Raw genomic sequence first — 12,845 nt, 5'->3', positions numbered from 1 at the left:
GATCTTGAAATCATGGACTGATGATCGATCTGCTTTTTAAGGGATTATGTAAGTTTTCAGTAAATTAAGTTTATGTTGGAAAAAACTGTCTTAGGCTTCAGGATTCGTATGTTAGAATTTTCTAGTTTTATCATTTAACCTCATTTTCACATATTTATCATTAATTTTAATGTTCCACAAAGTAAGAAAGGACTTCAGTTCAATATTTTAGATCGTGTTAAATATAGCTGTCTTCACATCAACCGCACATTGAACTTGGAAGCGAGGAACTGCCACACTTTGAGCACTGGCATGTTGAGAATCTTCTTCGCTGGCAGTGGGCATTTTGGGTATGACCTCCCGCAGGCCTCAATGGGAGCCGTGAAACCCTCTCTCATCGCCACCATGTAACGCCACATCAGGGAATCCGGAGAGCGTGTGACGGGCCCGTGCAGTGGTCTGCGAAAACAAGCAATCTTTTTTCATTTCACTTTTATGGACAAGTACTAAGAATACTCTCTCTCTCTCTCTCTCTCTCTCTCTCTCTCTCTCTCTCTCTCAATAGAGTGCATAATTATTGACTGAAAAGGGCTTTGATGAGTTGCTTGCCATGTCTTTACCAAGAGTAATAAATTGGTGGCAAATTTGTATATCTGTCATATGTAAAAGTTGAAAATTTAAAAAAACTAATATCAGTTAATTAATGTATAATTCGCAATCGTCATTTACTCACGAATAACATGTTGAAATCTGAATATAAGGAAAGCTCTTAATCTCGAACAGTTTTATAGCCATTCAAGCATTAAATAACCAATGCATGAACATTTTTTAGAGGGTTGCACCAATCAAGAACAAAGAGTAGGTCAGCCTGGCATAATGTCTAGCTCACCCTTCTTCTACTGGTAAGAAAGGGAGACGTGGCAGCATTAAATTAGCAGGCATAATACAAGTGACGAAAGCAAGGAGTGAAAGGGTGCAATTTCATACCTGAGTTCCTTCAAGAAAATCTCTGGAATTGGTGAAAAGGTCTCTGGTTCTGCAGCCAGTTCACATATGAGCCTTTCTTGACACCCCATGGAGAAGAGCTGCAGGGTGAAGAATCATTCGAATTACCAGTTATATTGTTTTAATTATCTTCTGCGGAAGCAACTCGGTTCTGACACCACATACCTTAAAGGGAATAATCTTAAAATCATTAGGCTACAATGTGCTTTTGAAGGTGTGGTACTAGCCTGGTGTTCACAAATGATATAAATTTTGTTCATAAAGAAACTTTGGGTTGAAATCTTGTTTCACTAATCGGTAAGGTCATCCTTTTTCGGTTTTGAAAATCAGTTTTTGTCGGAAGATTAAATGTGCGGGGCTGAATGATCTCGATGCATTGGACATCATCTATTTAAGCAGAATTTCAACGTTCACCTTGCACTCATAGTAATCGGTCTAAGTGATGGATTCCCGATAAAAGCTATGCTTATTTGGTTTTCGTATCACAAGCGTATTTTAAGGTATGGTGATTATATATATATATATATATATATATATATATATATATATATATATATATATATATATATATATATCTGACGTGCAATTATTTTGTCAGATAGATGGGAGAACGTTATAGTGGAACGTAGGCAAGCTTGAGAAACAAGTTAAGTCGTCTTCCCCTGGGTGCTCCAATCTCTGGCTGTACCGTAGCGACTGGACTATGGCCTCCTTGAGTCTTCTTTTTTTATCCTTTGCTTGATGGAAGGATTACGGATACTTCCCTCGTTTTATTTATTCATTCATTCATTTGGTTGATTGGTCCTTTCAATGGCCAATTAGTTATTGTCATTTTGTTTTTAAATGCACATTCTGCTCAGTGCATTCATTTTCACCACCATCTCATTTATTCTACTAAGGGGCGTCGCATTATACAGAAAATAAGGTGCTTCACTACATATAGTTAATCATAGTAGTCCCATTATTATTATGATTATAATTATTAATATAATAATGGTTTATTTTTATTTCAAAGACATTGTCAGTGTAAGATGCAGTTACCTGATAGTCCTTGGCTCTTACATGGGTCTATTGAACGTACCTCCAAATGCGCGAAATATACGGAGAGTTTTCGTAACGTAACTTCGTATGCAGGGTCCCAGTAGAGTGCCTCTGCCATCTCATCATCTTCGTCAATCAATTCCTGAAGACTGAGGGACCTCCCGAACATGTGAGATATAGAGGGAACGGCCAGAGATATGGGGACGAAGTAAAGTAAGCCTGTTAACAAAAGAGAAGTGGGTTTATGTGCTATGACGGGGGAAGGACTGAGGTCGGTCTAGTGATATGGCAGGGGATTGACACTTTATGAGGAATAGAAAAGGTTAGAAACAAGCGTAAAGGAGGCAAAAATTTGATAATTAATGACGGTCTTTATCAATGAAACAGCGCCACTGAATGTTTTATTGTTTTTGTGTTTGGTTAAACTAAAAGCTAGAAGCAAGATAACTGCTGTGTGTGTGTGTGTGTTGTTTGTGAGTGTGTAACTTATGGCCTTGTATGTTGTGTTTACACACTGAAGACTCTGCTGAGCTTTAATTCAAAAGCTGGGGAAAGCACTAATGTTTACCTTACGTAATTCCTCTTGAAATTTGAATGTTTAATAGCTAGCGATTAAAATTATAAAAACTAATGTGTGACACCAAAGTGAAAACATTGATTATTCAATAGAAATTAGACCTATCTATTTATTTGATTAACTATTTGAGTTTCGGCTGAACCTGATGAAAGTTAATGTTTAATGGTTTGAATATGGGAATAGCACGTTCCTTACCAAGAGAAATAGGTGGGCCAGTGTTTAAATACCCGAACCTCCTCTGCCTGGAAGCATCTGTGAACGAACTCCACAAACAGGCAGTTATAAGCATAACCGCTGATAAAAGCGTGATCTTCCTCATCGTAACCTGAAATGTATGGAAGATAAGAATTTAAGAAGTATCTGGCTCTGACCACAAGTTTTTTTTAAAATGTGAATATCATTCTCACTTTTTTTTCTTATGGTTGTGTTTCACGGAAATAATATTATTGATGTTCTGATCTCCGGAAGCTTGCTAGGTTAGCTTTACTCTGCTGTAAGGCATCGTATGGATATTAAGAACAATGAGAGAAGGTTAATTATACGTACAGATGATTTTACTTACTTATAACCATACAAAGAATTGCAGTTGTTTGTTTATCGTGGAGAATGCAAATAAAATTCATGTTAAATCCTCGCGCTGCCTAGCTTAACCTAGGCCTAAGTGAAAAGGTGAAAATAATGAACAATAAAAACCAGACTGGTGACTAACCCTTACGTAATAGATGAACTCTCCGTTTAACAGATTTAACATTGTGACGGTGTAGAGTTGTACTTCCAACAAAATTCAGGTTAGAACAGGAAGGACCCCCTTCCTAAAACATTCGGGAAAACAATGACGTGGGTTGCGTCCATTATGGTCAGAAATTGCTTTGAATGCCAAGCGCTTTTCGCCTAATGACTGCATAACCATGCTTCTAGAGAAACAATATGGGGATTTGATTTCACCAAGAATCATGCGCCATACTGCAGGCCAGGCAATCAACACACCGGGTTTCTGGTGAGCCGTCATATGGGATTCATATCATCGATAATAATGCTTATAGACCGAGCGACGGACCAGCCAATCAAAGACAATAAACATAAATAATCACATTCAGAGGAGGAGTAGAACGAGCAAGGGGGCCGTCTCAGAGGCAAATCACTACTACTACTACTACTACTACCACAACTAGCGCTTTTGTCTCTTCACTTGAAACTTTGAAAGCCAATCAGCCCCAGTAACATTCCGTATCCCTTGAATACTCGAGATGTTCCGTAAACAAACATTTTTATCGCTATTTATCACGGTTCTATTAATCAACGAGCGATGGTTTTACCGCTATAACGAGTTTAGACAACAAAGCTTTTTAAAAAGTGTTCGATGTGACGAGCCATCGCCCGATAGTGTGGGAAAAAGGAAAACAGCTCCAGGCCTCAGTGTTTTGACAACAAAGCTAAGTTATTCGGGGTGACTGACAACCTGACATTTCGTGTTCAGATGATGGCGAGTGTGTGATGATTATGAACCTTTTCCGGTAATAGATCTTGTTGATGATGTTATTGTTATTATTGTGCATTTCCATGACAATAATAGGTGAGAGTAAAGAGGAAAGCAGTGATATTAAAGAGAAGGGGAATGGGAAGGGTAGAGGGAAGGCAAGTAGGCTAGGCCTAGTGTAACAGGGAAGCGGGGGAAAAAAGGACATCATCATTAGTATAAGATTATAGTGACAGTGATACAACAGATGACGGTTGGGTGCATTCCTGTAACAGTGATGTTGATGCAGTGACATTATGCATCTAGCAACCCAATTCCTACGGGCAAGTGTGCCTTCTCCATCCATTTTGAAACTAGTACCAGTGCCTCCACCATAGTGGTTCCCAACCTGTGGAACGTTTTATTGATAAGCTGAGCACCCGGTAATTCAGGAATAAGGAAGGTCTATTAACACTTTTGTGTTAATAGACCAGAACGTTGCCTGCTAATGTTAAGCTAGATTTGTAAAGAAGACTGGTACTATGAAAACTGGTTCAGCCAAGAAGGTCCGTCAACCATGCACCAGCAAGAAGAGTGTTGTTTCCAAAGTGGGATATGAGAGTATTAATGTGATCTTGTGGGCATATTGGCAGACAGCTGACCTCCAAAGAAATAGTTGTAGGGAACCCTTCAAGAGGCAACTATCTAAGGTCGAAGAAAAAAGTGGTCATTGAATAACTTTACCGTCAAGGGCAAGGAAAATAATAACAATCTGCAAATCTCTCTTCCGTTTCCATTCAAGCAATAATCGCCATGATGACCCACGCTGCTATGGAAAAGCTGTCTGAAGGAGGAACAGCAATTGACCTGAGGGGTACGAATCCCAAAACCAGGAAAATTCCAAGCCGGCCATGAACTCGTAGGCCTACAATGTCTCCTAGTTTATTCCATGTTTCCACGTTCTCCACCTTCTCCCGTCAGCTTGGCGTAGTCTTTTCAACATTGCTGTCCCCCCCTCCCACCCCCCAACGCCTTGGTGAAGACCCTCTCCAGCCTGACTGTGGATTCAAGCAGGGTCAGTTGGCTACAAAAATTACAAACATGACAAGAACTATACCAGTTTTGGTGAGTAAAACTGTTTTGCCATTATCCATCTCTTTTGCATACTGTTTCATCCATAAATGATTATTTTTTATGCATTAATTACCATTATCCTCATCATTATTCATTATTCACGTTTGTTAGGATTATTATTTACATGAGCCACTTCAAGGTTACTTCATGTGTATTGATGTTTATTAACTAGGTGTGAATATTAATTTATGTAGAAATGTTTTTATTTTTACAATTTGTTACATTAATCACCATTATATTCATCATTTACCATTATTCACAGGTTTGTAAGGGTTATAGTTAACACGCTCCCTATTTATTAATTTTGTTAAATGTATGTGACGATATTAATTTTTTGTATTTTTTTGCATTGATCACCATCATCTGCTTTCTTACTCATTATTCACAGGTTTGTTAAAATTATTATTAAGATGCTCCGTGCTGTCTTTATTAATGTTTAGTGGTGTTTATTAAGTGTACAGTAAGTGACAATATTTTTGGGGGAAAATTTTTGAAAACTACAGAAAAAAAAAAAAATTAGTTGGACTTAGAGCGAAATAAAAATTGTAATGCATAAAATGGGAACTGGAGGAGAAGGAAAGTAAAATAAAGACCTACCTGCATATTTTTCAAATATCTCCAAAACTAATAAACCTTTTTTTCAAAAATTGTTACGTGGGCCTAATATGCATAGAATCACCGTTAATTGGAAAGAAATAATGTCATGGAATCATAAATAACGATACTGTTTCGACTTGAAAGAAGTGGATTTTCAAGAGCGACTTACTGATTGAAAAAATAGATTGGCGCATAGCATGTTTCTCGAGTAATGGTCCCACTTGTTCCTGGGAGTGCAAACCCAGATTCAGGATTGTAAACTTACTGTTTTTACCTTTAATATTAACATCGTGTACCCAGCGTATGAACCCAGGCAGTTGTATTTAGTATGCATAATGAAATGGTAATGTCAGTATGAAAATGTTCAGGATGTAAGTGTTTATAAGTTCCTAACCGAGGTTCAGGGTTCTTAGTGCATACTGAAACAGTAAGGTCAGGGTGAAGATGTTTCCCCCTTTTTGTTTTTAATTTTTCGACATCATATTAGGGCAGACCACCTACTGCCTAATTTCATCAGTTGCCGCCAGGGGGCAGGGTTCTTAGTGCAATATAAAATCACGATGTTTAAGAGTTTGAAATTTTATTGTTTTACCGGTTCGTTGTGCAAACTGAAATGATGAAGTCGTCATAAAGATACTTAAATTTTAATGTGTTAATGTTTCTTTTCAAGTTATAGTTTCAAATTAGCAGTATTGTCGAAATGAACAACTTCTATCTATTTGACCTTGTGGTACAAAGTCAGGGACAGGCCCTTTAGTAAATAATGAAATAACTGTGCCGCAGTTAATACGTTTTTCTTCATTATTAGTTAATAGTGACATTACAACAAAGCCAACACTTCTACTAACTATCTTCAATATTTGGATGTGTTAAATCAGCTATACATATCCTGTTTTCCCAATTTTCATTTCCCACTTCTCTATTCCCTTTCAATTACTTGTTCGCCCTTTGCATTTCTTTATTTTGTGCCCTCTCTCCACCTTGTTTCTTACTTGCCACGTGTGGATGGTTAGGTAGAAGTTCAGCAGTCAAGTGAGAGGACAGGATTTTTGGATATGGAGCAGCTTAACTTCCTTTAACCTGATGGTCAGCTTCTGTCTTGGGTAATGTCTAAGGTCTGGGTCATTTCTGTCACACTTTCCTCACCTCTGTGTATTGTCAGCCACCATACCGCTAGGCCTCATTGATAGCCTCAACAATTCTTTGTGGCTTTCCCCATATAAAAAGAGTAGTAGTGCTGTTCTGTCAGTACACCTCAACTGGTGCACTGTAGGCATTACTAAAGGGTGTTTGCAGTGATCTCCGGCCCCAGCTGCATCCACCTTGTAGCCAGTTTCCTTTCTTCAGTCTTGCTGCCCAGCACCTCTAACTTTCCCTTCCTGGTGCAACTGTGGGGTTTTCTTCCAGTTCAGCCTTTCGGTCCCTGTATTTTATCTCATTTAATTTCTGGATCTCTTTATCTTGCTGTTCAACCACCCTAACTCCCGCCCTCTTTTCACAGTCTTAAGCACTGAATGGCCGAAAGTGCCCCAGTGCTTGACTTGGCAGCGTAAATTTCAAAAAATCAAATATCTGGGGCTTTCAGTTCTTCAGCCATTTAATTCACCACCTCATATCCTCAGCAGCATTTATAATTATAATTTCAGTTTTGCCTTTACTGAATTTCTTATTTCTTTATCCCGCCATTAATTGTTTTTGTTCCCTGGACTCACCATTCTAAAACTAGAGTCCCCCCTTGATGACTCTGCTACTCTTCACATACGCATTCAACATTCTTGTGTTTAACCCAAGCCCATCTTTCATTCGCTTTTTTATCATCTTTTCATTTACTTCTTACAAAATCGCTTGTTCTGACATGGCTTAACAAGTGCATTTTCTCCCCTTCCACTTCAACCTAAAATGACATCTATTTTATCTTTCACTTTACTCAAATAAAGATTAATTAAATAAAATATTGAATATACAATCTACTAATTTTCTCACTGCTACATCCACGAACATATCCCAACTAATTTTTGTGGATGCTTATCTTAGGAATACCTTTATTTGGGTACGTTGCATTTCCAAAACGTGGATTAATATCATACCAGCTTTATTGAAAGAACATATATATATATATATATATATATATATATATATATATATATATATATATATATATATATATATATATATATATATATATGTATGTATGTATGTATTTATATGTCTAATCTTTTGGCCATTCCCAGGAGAGCTGTTAATCAGCTCAGTGGTCTGGTAAAACTAAGATATGCTTAAGTTTTATATAAATATAGATATATATTAGTATAGGCCTATATGTAATTTCATATATGCATACACATATATATATATATTATATATATATATATAAAATCATATGATGACTTATGTAATTATTAGGCTGTGGAATATCTCACCTTATGTCGTAGATCAAAGTAAGGTAATCCTTAACCTGTATAGCCTATCTGTCCCTCGCTTTGCGGATGCCAGCAGTCAACTGGTTGGTCAGTGTCAATCTCAGAGGTAAAGCTGTGGTGTTGATTCACACCGCATGTCCGCGTAACGGATGTACGTATTTTTATAAGTTTTTGCATTTGTTTAACCTTCGGTCTCTCTCTCTCTCTCTCTCTCTCTCTCTCTCTCTCTCTCTCTCTCTCTCTCTCTCTCTCTCTCTCCTTAGAAATAGCTGTGGAGTCTGCGCTGGAATAATGTGATAAATAGGTTCATACAATGACCGAGGTTGACATAAACAGTTTCATACACAAACACACACACATATAATTTATATATATACATATTTATATATATTTACATATATATAACATATACATATGTATATACATTTATATGTCTGTAAATATATTATATATATATATATATATATATATATATATATATATATATATATATATATATATATGTGTGTGTGTGTGTGTGTATAATACAGTATATATAATTTATGATTTAGATATACGGTACTGTATATATCTATCTATCTAACACATTTTAGATATATATATATGTATATATATATATATATATATATATATATATATATATATATATAAATCTAAATCATAAATTATATATATTATACATAATTTATGATTTAGATATACTGTATATATATATATATATATAAATGCGCCTTACATAGATCTAAATTATGTTAAATAGATAGATTTTGCATGAATATTCTCTTTGCCTTCCAGCGTGGCCCTTTAGAATGACTGTGCTTGGAACCATCACAGAACTCTGTCAAAATGATAAAAGTATCTGGTTTTCAAAGACATGAAATAGAAACACCACAAACTGAATTCCGTAACTTATATATCTTCATTTATTATTGCAGTTATAACATTAACCCTTTTTGGTCACCGAAGTGAAACAGCTGGCTTCAAAATTCAGTCTTCTTTCATTTGGTAACGAAAAATTTAATGATTTAGTCAAAATTAACACTAAAACAGCTTACATGGAGCAGTCGTAATACTGATTAGGGTTCCGTCATGCAAAAAGTGGCAACACTGGGATGCACCAACTACTGCTCTGTGTTAGTCACGCGTTCTGGGACCGATTCAAAACTTAATATGGATTACAATATCACAGAGGGCGTCGATCCTTGTTGATATACAGAGAAGACTCTAACCGAACTGAGACTTCGAAATTTAAATCCTTTTGTTGATGGACTTGTAAATTTTCAACCTATTTGCGTGTGTGTGGGTGTTTTTTTTCTGTAATATCTTCAGTAGTTTTTGTTGTTTTACATTCAAAGTCTCCCACTACGATTAATTTCCCTGATTTTATCTGTGTATTGATCTTTTTATAGTAGTGTAACCCTTTATGAACAAAAGTCCTGTTTATGGTATGATATCTTCAATATAAGTAAAACCTGAATTCTGTGTGAAGCAAATACTAGAGCCAATTCTGTCAGCAAATACACCAAAGGAAGAAAGAAAAGGAAAGAACAACTTTAATACCACTTATAACAAGACGGTCGTTCCATTTTAAGCTCAAGAACAGTAAATTATCTCCCAATAAACTTAACAAAATTACATCGCATAAATCTGAAATGTTCCATTCAGTAGCAAGGGCCTGAAGTATTCCTCCTATAAACTTTCCTCACAAGGATGTTCAGTGGGATATTTTTCCAGTGATAAACTGGGCATTAGTGTAATTTCTCGTGTTTTCCGTATTGTACATCTAAGTTAAGCGTAATCTATTTATGCTGTTATGTAATGTAAGTCCAATTTGGCCAGTATCTAATAAAGTAGGTTATATTATCCACGACTTAAAGATGTGCACCCCTAGATGAATATTTATTCTGCCTAAGGTGAGCTTCAGAAAAGATTGTTTCTATGCGTGTGCTTTCAAAAAGGAATGACGTCGACCAAAGACAAGTCAAAAAACAATTTTTAATACACACTGAATAAATGCTATCTCTCTGCTCAACTTGAGTATCAAATCCAGTTGAGAATTCTGATGATGTTGATAAGATACAACTTTGCACTTAACTATTTAATCAACAAATAGCTTACTTCAGTGTGAAAACAATGCAGATAAAGGTTCATAGACACAACCCAATTTCGTGTGCTTGTATCATCTCCAGTCTTACTGTTTGGGAATAATTCCCAAATTCCATATCATTTTGGCAGTGGTGGATAGTGTGCACCTTTGCACTTACCTGTTTAATCAACAAATAGCTTACTTTAGTTTAAGTACACAAGTGGAAACAGTGCAGACTATATAAAGCTTCAGAGATACAACCCAATTTCATATACATGTATCATCCACCATTCTCACTTGTTTGGGTATAATTCCCGTATATCAAATCACTTGGTCATTGGTGGATTCTTTGTAAATGAGGAAGTCACCCTGGTGAACCTCTCATCTCTAATGGTTCTTGTTCCTGGTTCCACACTGGTTATGTTACAAACAGCTCTGTGGTTTACTATGTATATGAGACAGGGGCGAGTAGACAATTATCATTATTATAGCTACATATTTATTTTACTTATATGTACCTGTACAGTATGTATGTGTGTATGTATATATATATACATACATATATATATATATATATATAAATCTATAATCTATATATATATATATATATATATATATATATATATATATATATATATATATATATATTGTATATATAAATAGCAAAATAAATACATAGCTATAACAAAGATAATTATTTTTAATATATATACATATATATATATATATATACATATATATATATATATATATATATATATATATATATATATATATATATATATAACACTAGCGGATCCAGAAGAATTTCATGGAGGGGCCACCAATTTTCATATACATATATATATATGTGTGTATAATATGAAAATTGGTGCCCCTCCATGAAATTTTTCAGATCCGCTAGTGTTTTATATATACAGTATATATACAGTATATATTATATATATTATCTTAATGTATAATATATAAATATATATATATATATATATCGAGGTAATATATATATATAATATATATATATATATATATATATATATATATATATATATATCAATGATAATATATATATATATATATAATGATTATATATATATATAAATAAAATCATTAAGGTTGTTATAATTTTTTCTCAATTTTATTATTGCTGTAAAAGGTATTTTTCCATTTTCCATATTATTATGTAAATCTTCAATAATATTAGTTTGTCATTATTTTTCATGCGGGGACACGTGCCCAGGTCCCCCCCCCTGGAGGTAAAGACCCCAATTAGTACTCGGAAAGCGTCACTTACGTCGAAGTTTTTAGTAACCAAATAAAAAACAACAAGGCTTAGAGAATTAGCAATGATAGTGTGAACCCAGGTAAATTCCCAATAACATATACGAGTATAGAGGTGTTTTGGCTGAGTGCATTATCTTGGACAATAGATGAATTAAATGTGGGTGCGTACGATTAGGATAACGATTTCTATTTTGTACTCGCTTGACCCAATTAGGACTCATTGTCTTGTACTTCTCAGATGTTTCAAGATATTGAACTGGCTGACCAATATATCAGAATTGAAGGTCTACTGACTATTTTATGGCTGGTACTTTTCAAAACAGCCATAACATTCCCTATATGTTCACGGCCACAAAGATGATAAAATGCAAATTTGAAGCGAAATACATGCTGAAAATTATTATAAACTAACAAAAATGAATGTTTTGAAAGCTTTTATAGATAGAAAAAACTAAAATTATGTTTACTGGGCCATTTAGATGACATAGGAAGAAATATGAAAAAAAAAATTGCGACGTCGCAAAACAATTTTAAACCTTTAGTAAAGTTCTAAAATATTAACAAAATAGTGTACTTAGCTTCTGATTACAAAATTTTCATACGAAGCTGCTACTTGTCTCCTACAGTTCAAAGTAAGCCTCTAGTGTCTCTTTCAGAGAAATGGGAAACGAGAATCCAAATGTTCTTTTTATTGTGAGAGGTTTTGGTGGCTGTAAGACAACCAGTTCTTCGGGGTGCACTGGGTATGACAATTCTTCTGCCTCAGGAGTAAAGTAAAATCCTTTAGTTTTCTCCTTGAGAAAGGCCACCGCAAATCCTCCATCATCCTTATCTTTCACCTGAAGACATGAAAAGAATAGGCTTTAACGGTAATACCGTTGTAAAGTTGTTAATGAAAGGGAGGGGCAAGGGATTATAGTACATCTCTATAGACTCCATCCAAGTGAGTAGTTGAACAGAAAAAGGAAAGGAAAAGTTTAGCCTGGAACTCTAGCCAGTGGCATGGTGAGGTTATTTTTATATTTTATAATTATCATAAAAGGCCTGTACCGATTACAGTAACTTACCCTTGCCACATAAACCTCATAGGGTGTTGTAATTCGCCCTTTGGATGATACCTGGGACTTTTTTATTTTCACTCCAACCCAAGACCCTACTTCAGGTTCCTCCATGGGAAGTTTAATAGTCACTTAAACCTATATCAGGACTTTCTCCTATACTGCTATCTGAGGTATCGTGCACGCTCACTGGATTGAGGAAAAAGAAATT

General features: G+C 35.3%; 1 protein-coding gene across 1 annotated transcript; it reads right to left on the bottom strand.

Moving 5' to 3' along the window:
- Window positions 1-198: 198 nt before the first annotated feature.
- LOC136826174 (uncharacterized) lies at window positions 199-8,282 on the bottom strand. Its single transcript, XM_067083222.1, has 5 exons — window positions 8,210-8,282; window positions 2,798-2,927; window positions 2,066-2,244; window positions 967-1,064; window positions 199-438 (listed from the first exon to the last, which is right to left on the bottom strand). Exons 2-5 carry the CDS (start codon window positions 2,919-2,921, stop codon window positions 234-236), a joined length of 606 nt encoding a protein of 201 aa, XP_066939323.1. The 5' UTR covers window positions 2,922-2,927; window positions 8,210-8,282; the 3' UTR covers window positions 199-233.
- Between the last annotated feature and the right edge of the window lie 4,563 nt (window positions 8,283-12,845).

This window comes from Macrobrachium rosenbergii, chromosome 40, assembly GCF_040412425.1.
Source record: "Macrobrachium rosenbergii isolate ZJJX-2024 chromosome 40, ASM4041242v1, whole genome shotgun sequence".
NCBI lineage: Eukaryota > Metazoa > Arthropoda > Malacostraca > Decapoda > Palaemonidae > Macrobrachium > Macrobrachium rosenbergii.
Note: the sequence above shows the minus strand (reverse complement) of the source record. Positions and strands in the feature narration are given on the sequence as shown.

Coding starts and splice junctions, on each gene's coding strand:
- LOC136826174 (XM_067083222.1), bottom strand. CDS start 2,921: ATGAGGAAGATCACGCTTTTATCAGCGGTTATGCTTATAACTGCCTGT. Junction 2,245..2,797: donor TGGCCCACCTATTTCTCTTG/GTAAGGAACGTG, acceptor TTTTGTTAACAG/GCTTACTTTACTTCGTCCCC. Junction 439..966: donor ATTTTCTTGAAGGAACTCAG/GTATGAAATTGC, acceptor TTGTTTTCGCAG/ACCACTGCACGGGCCCGTCA.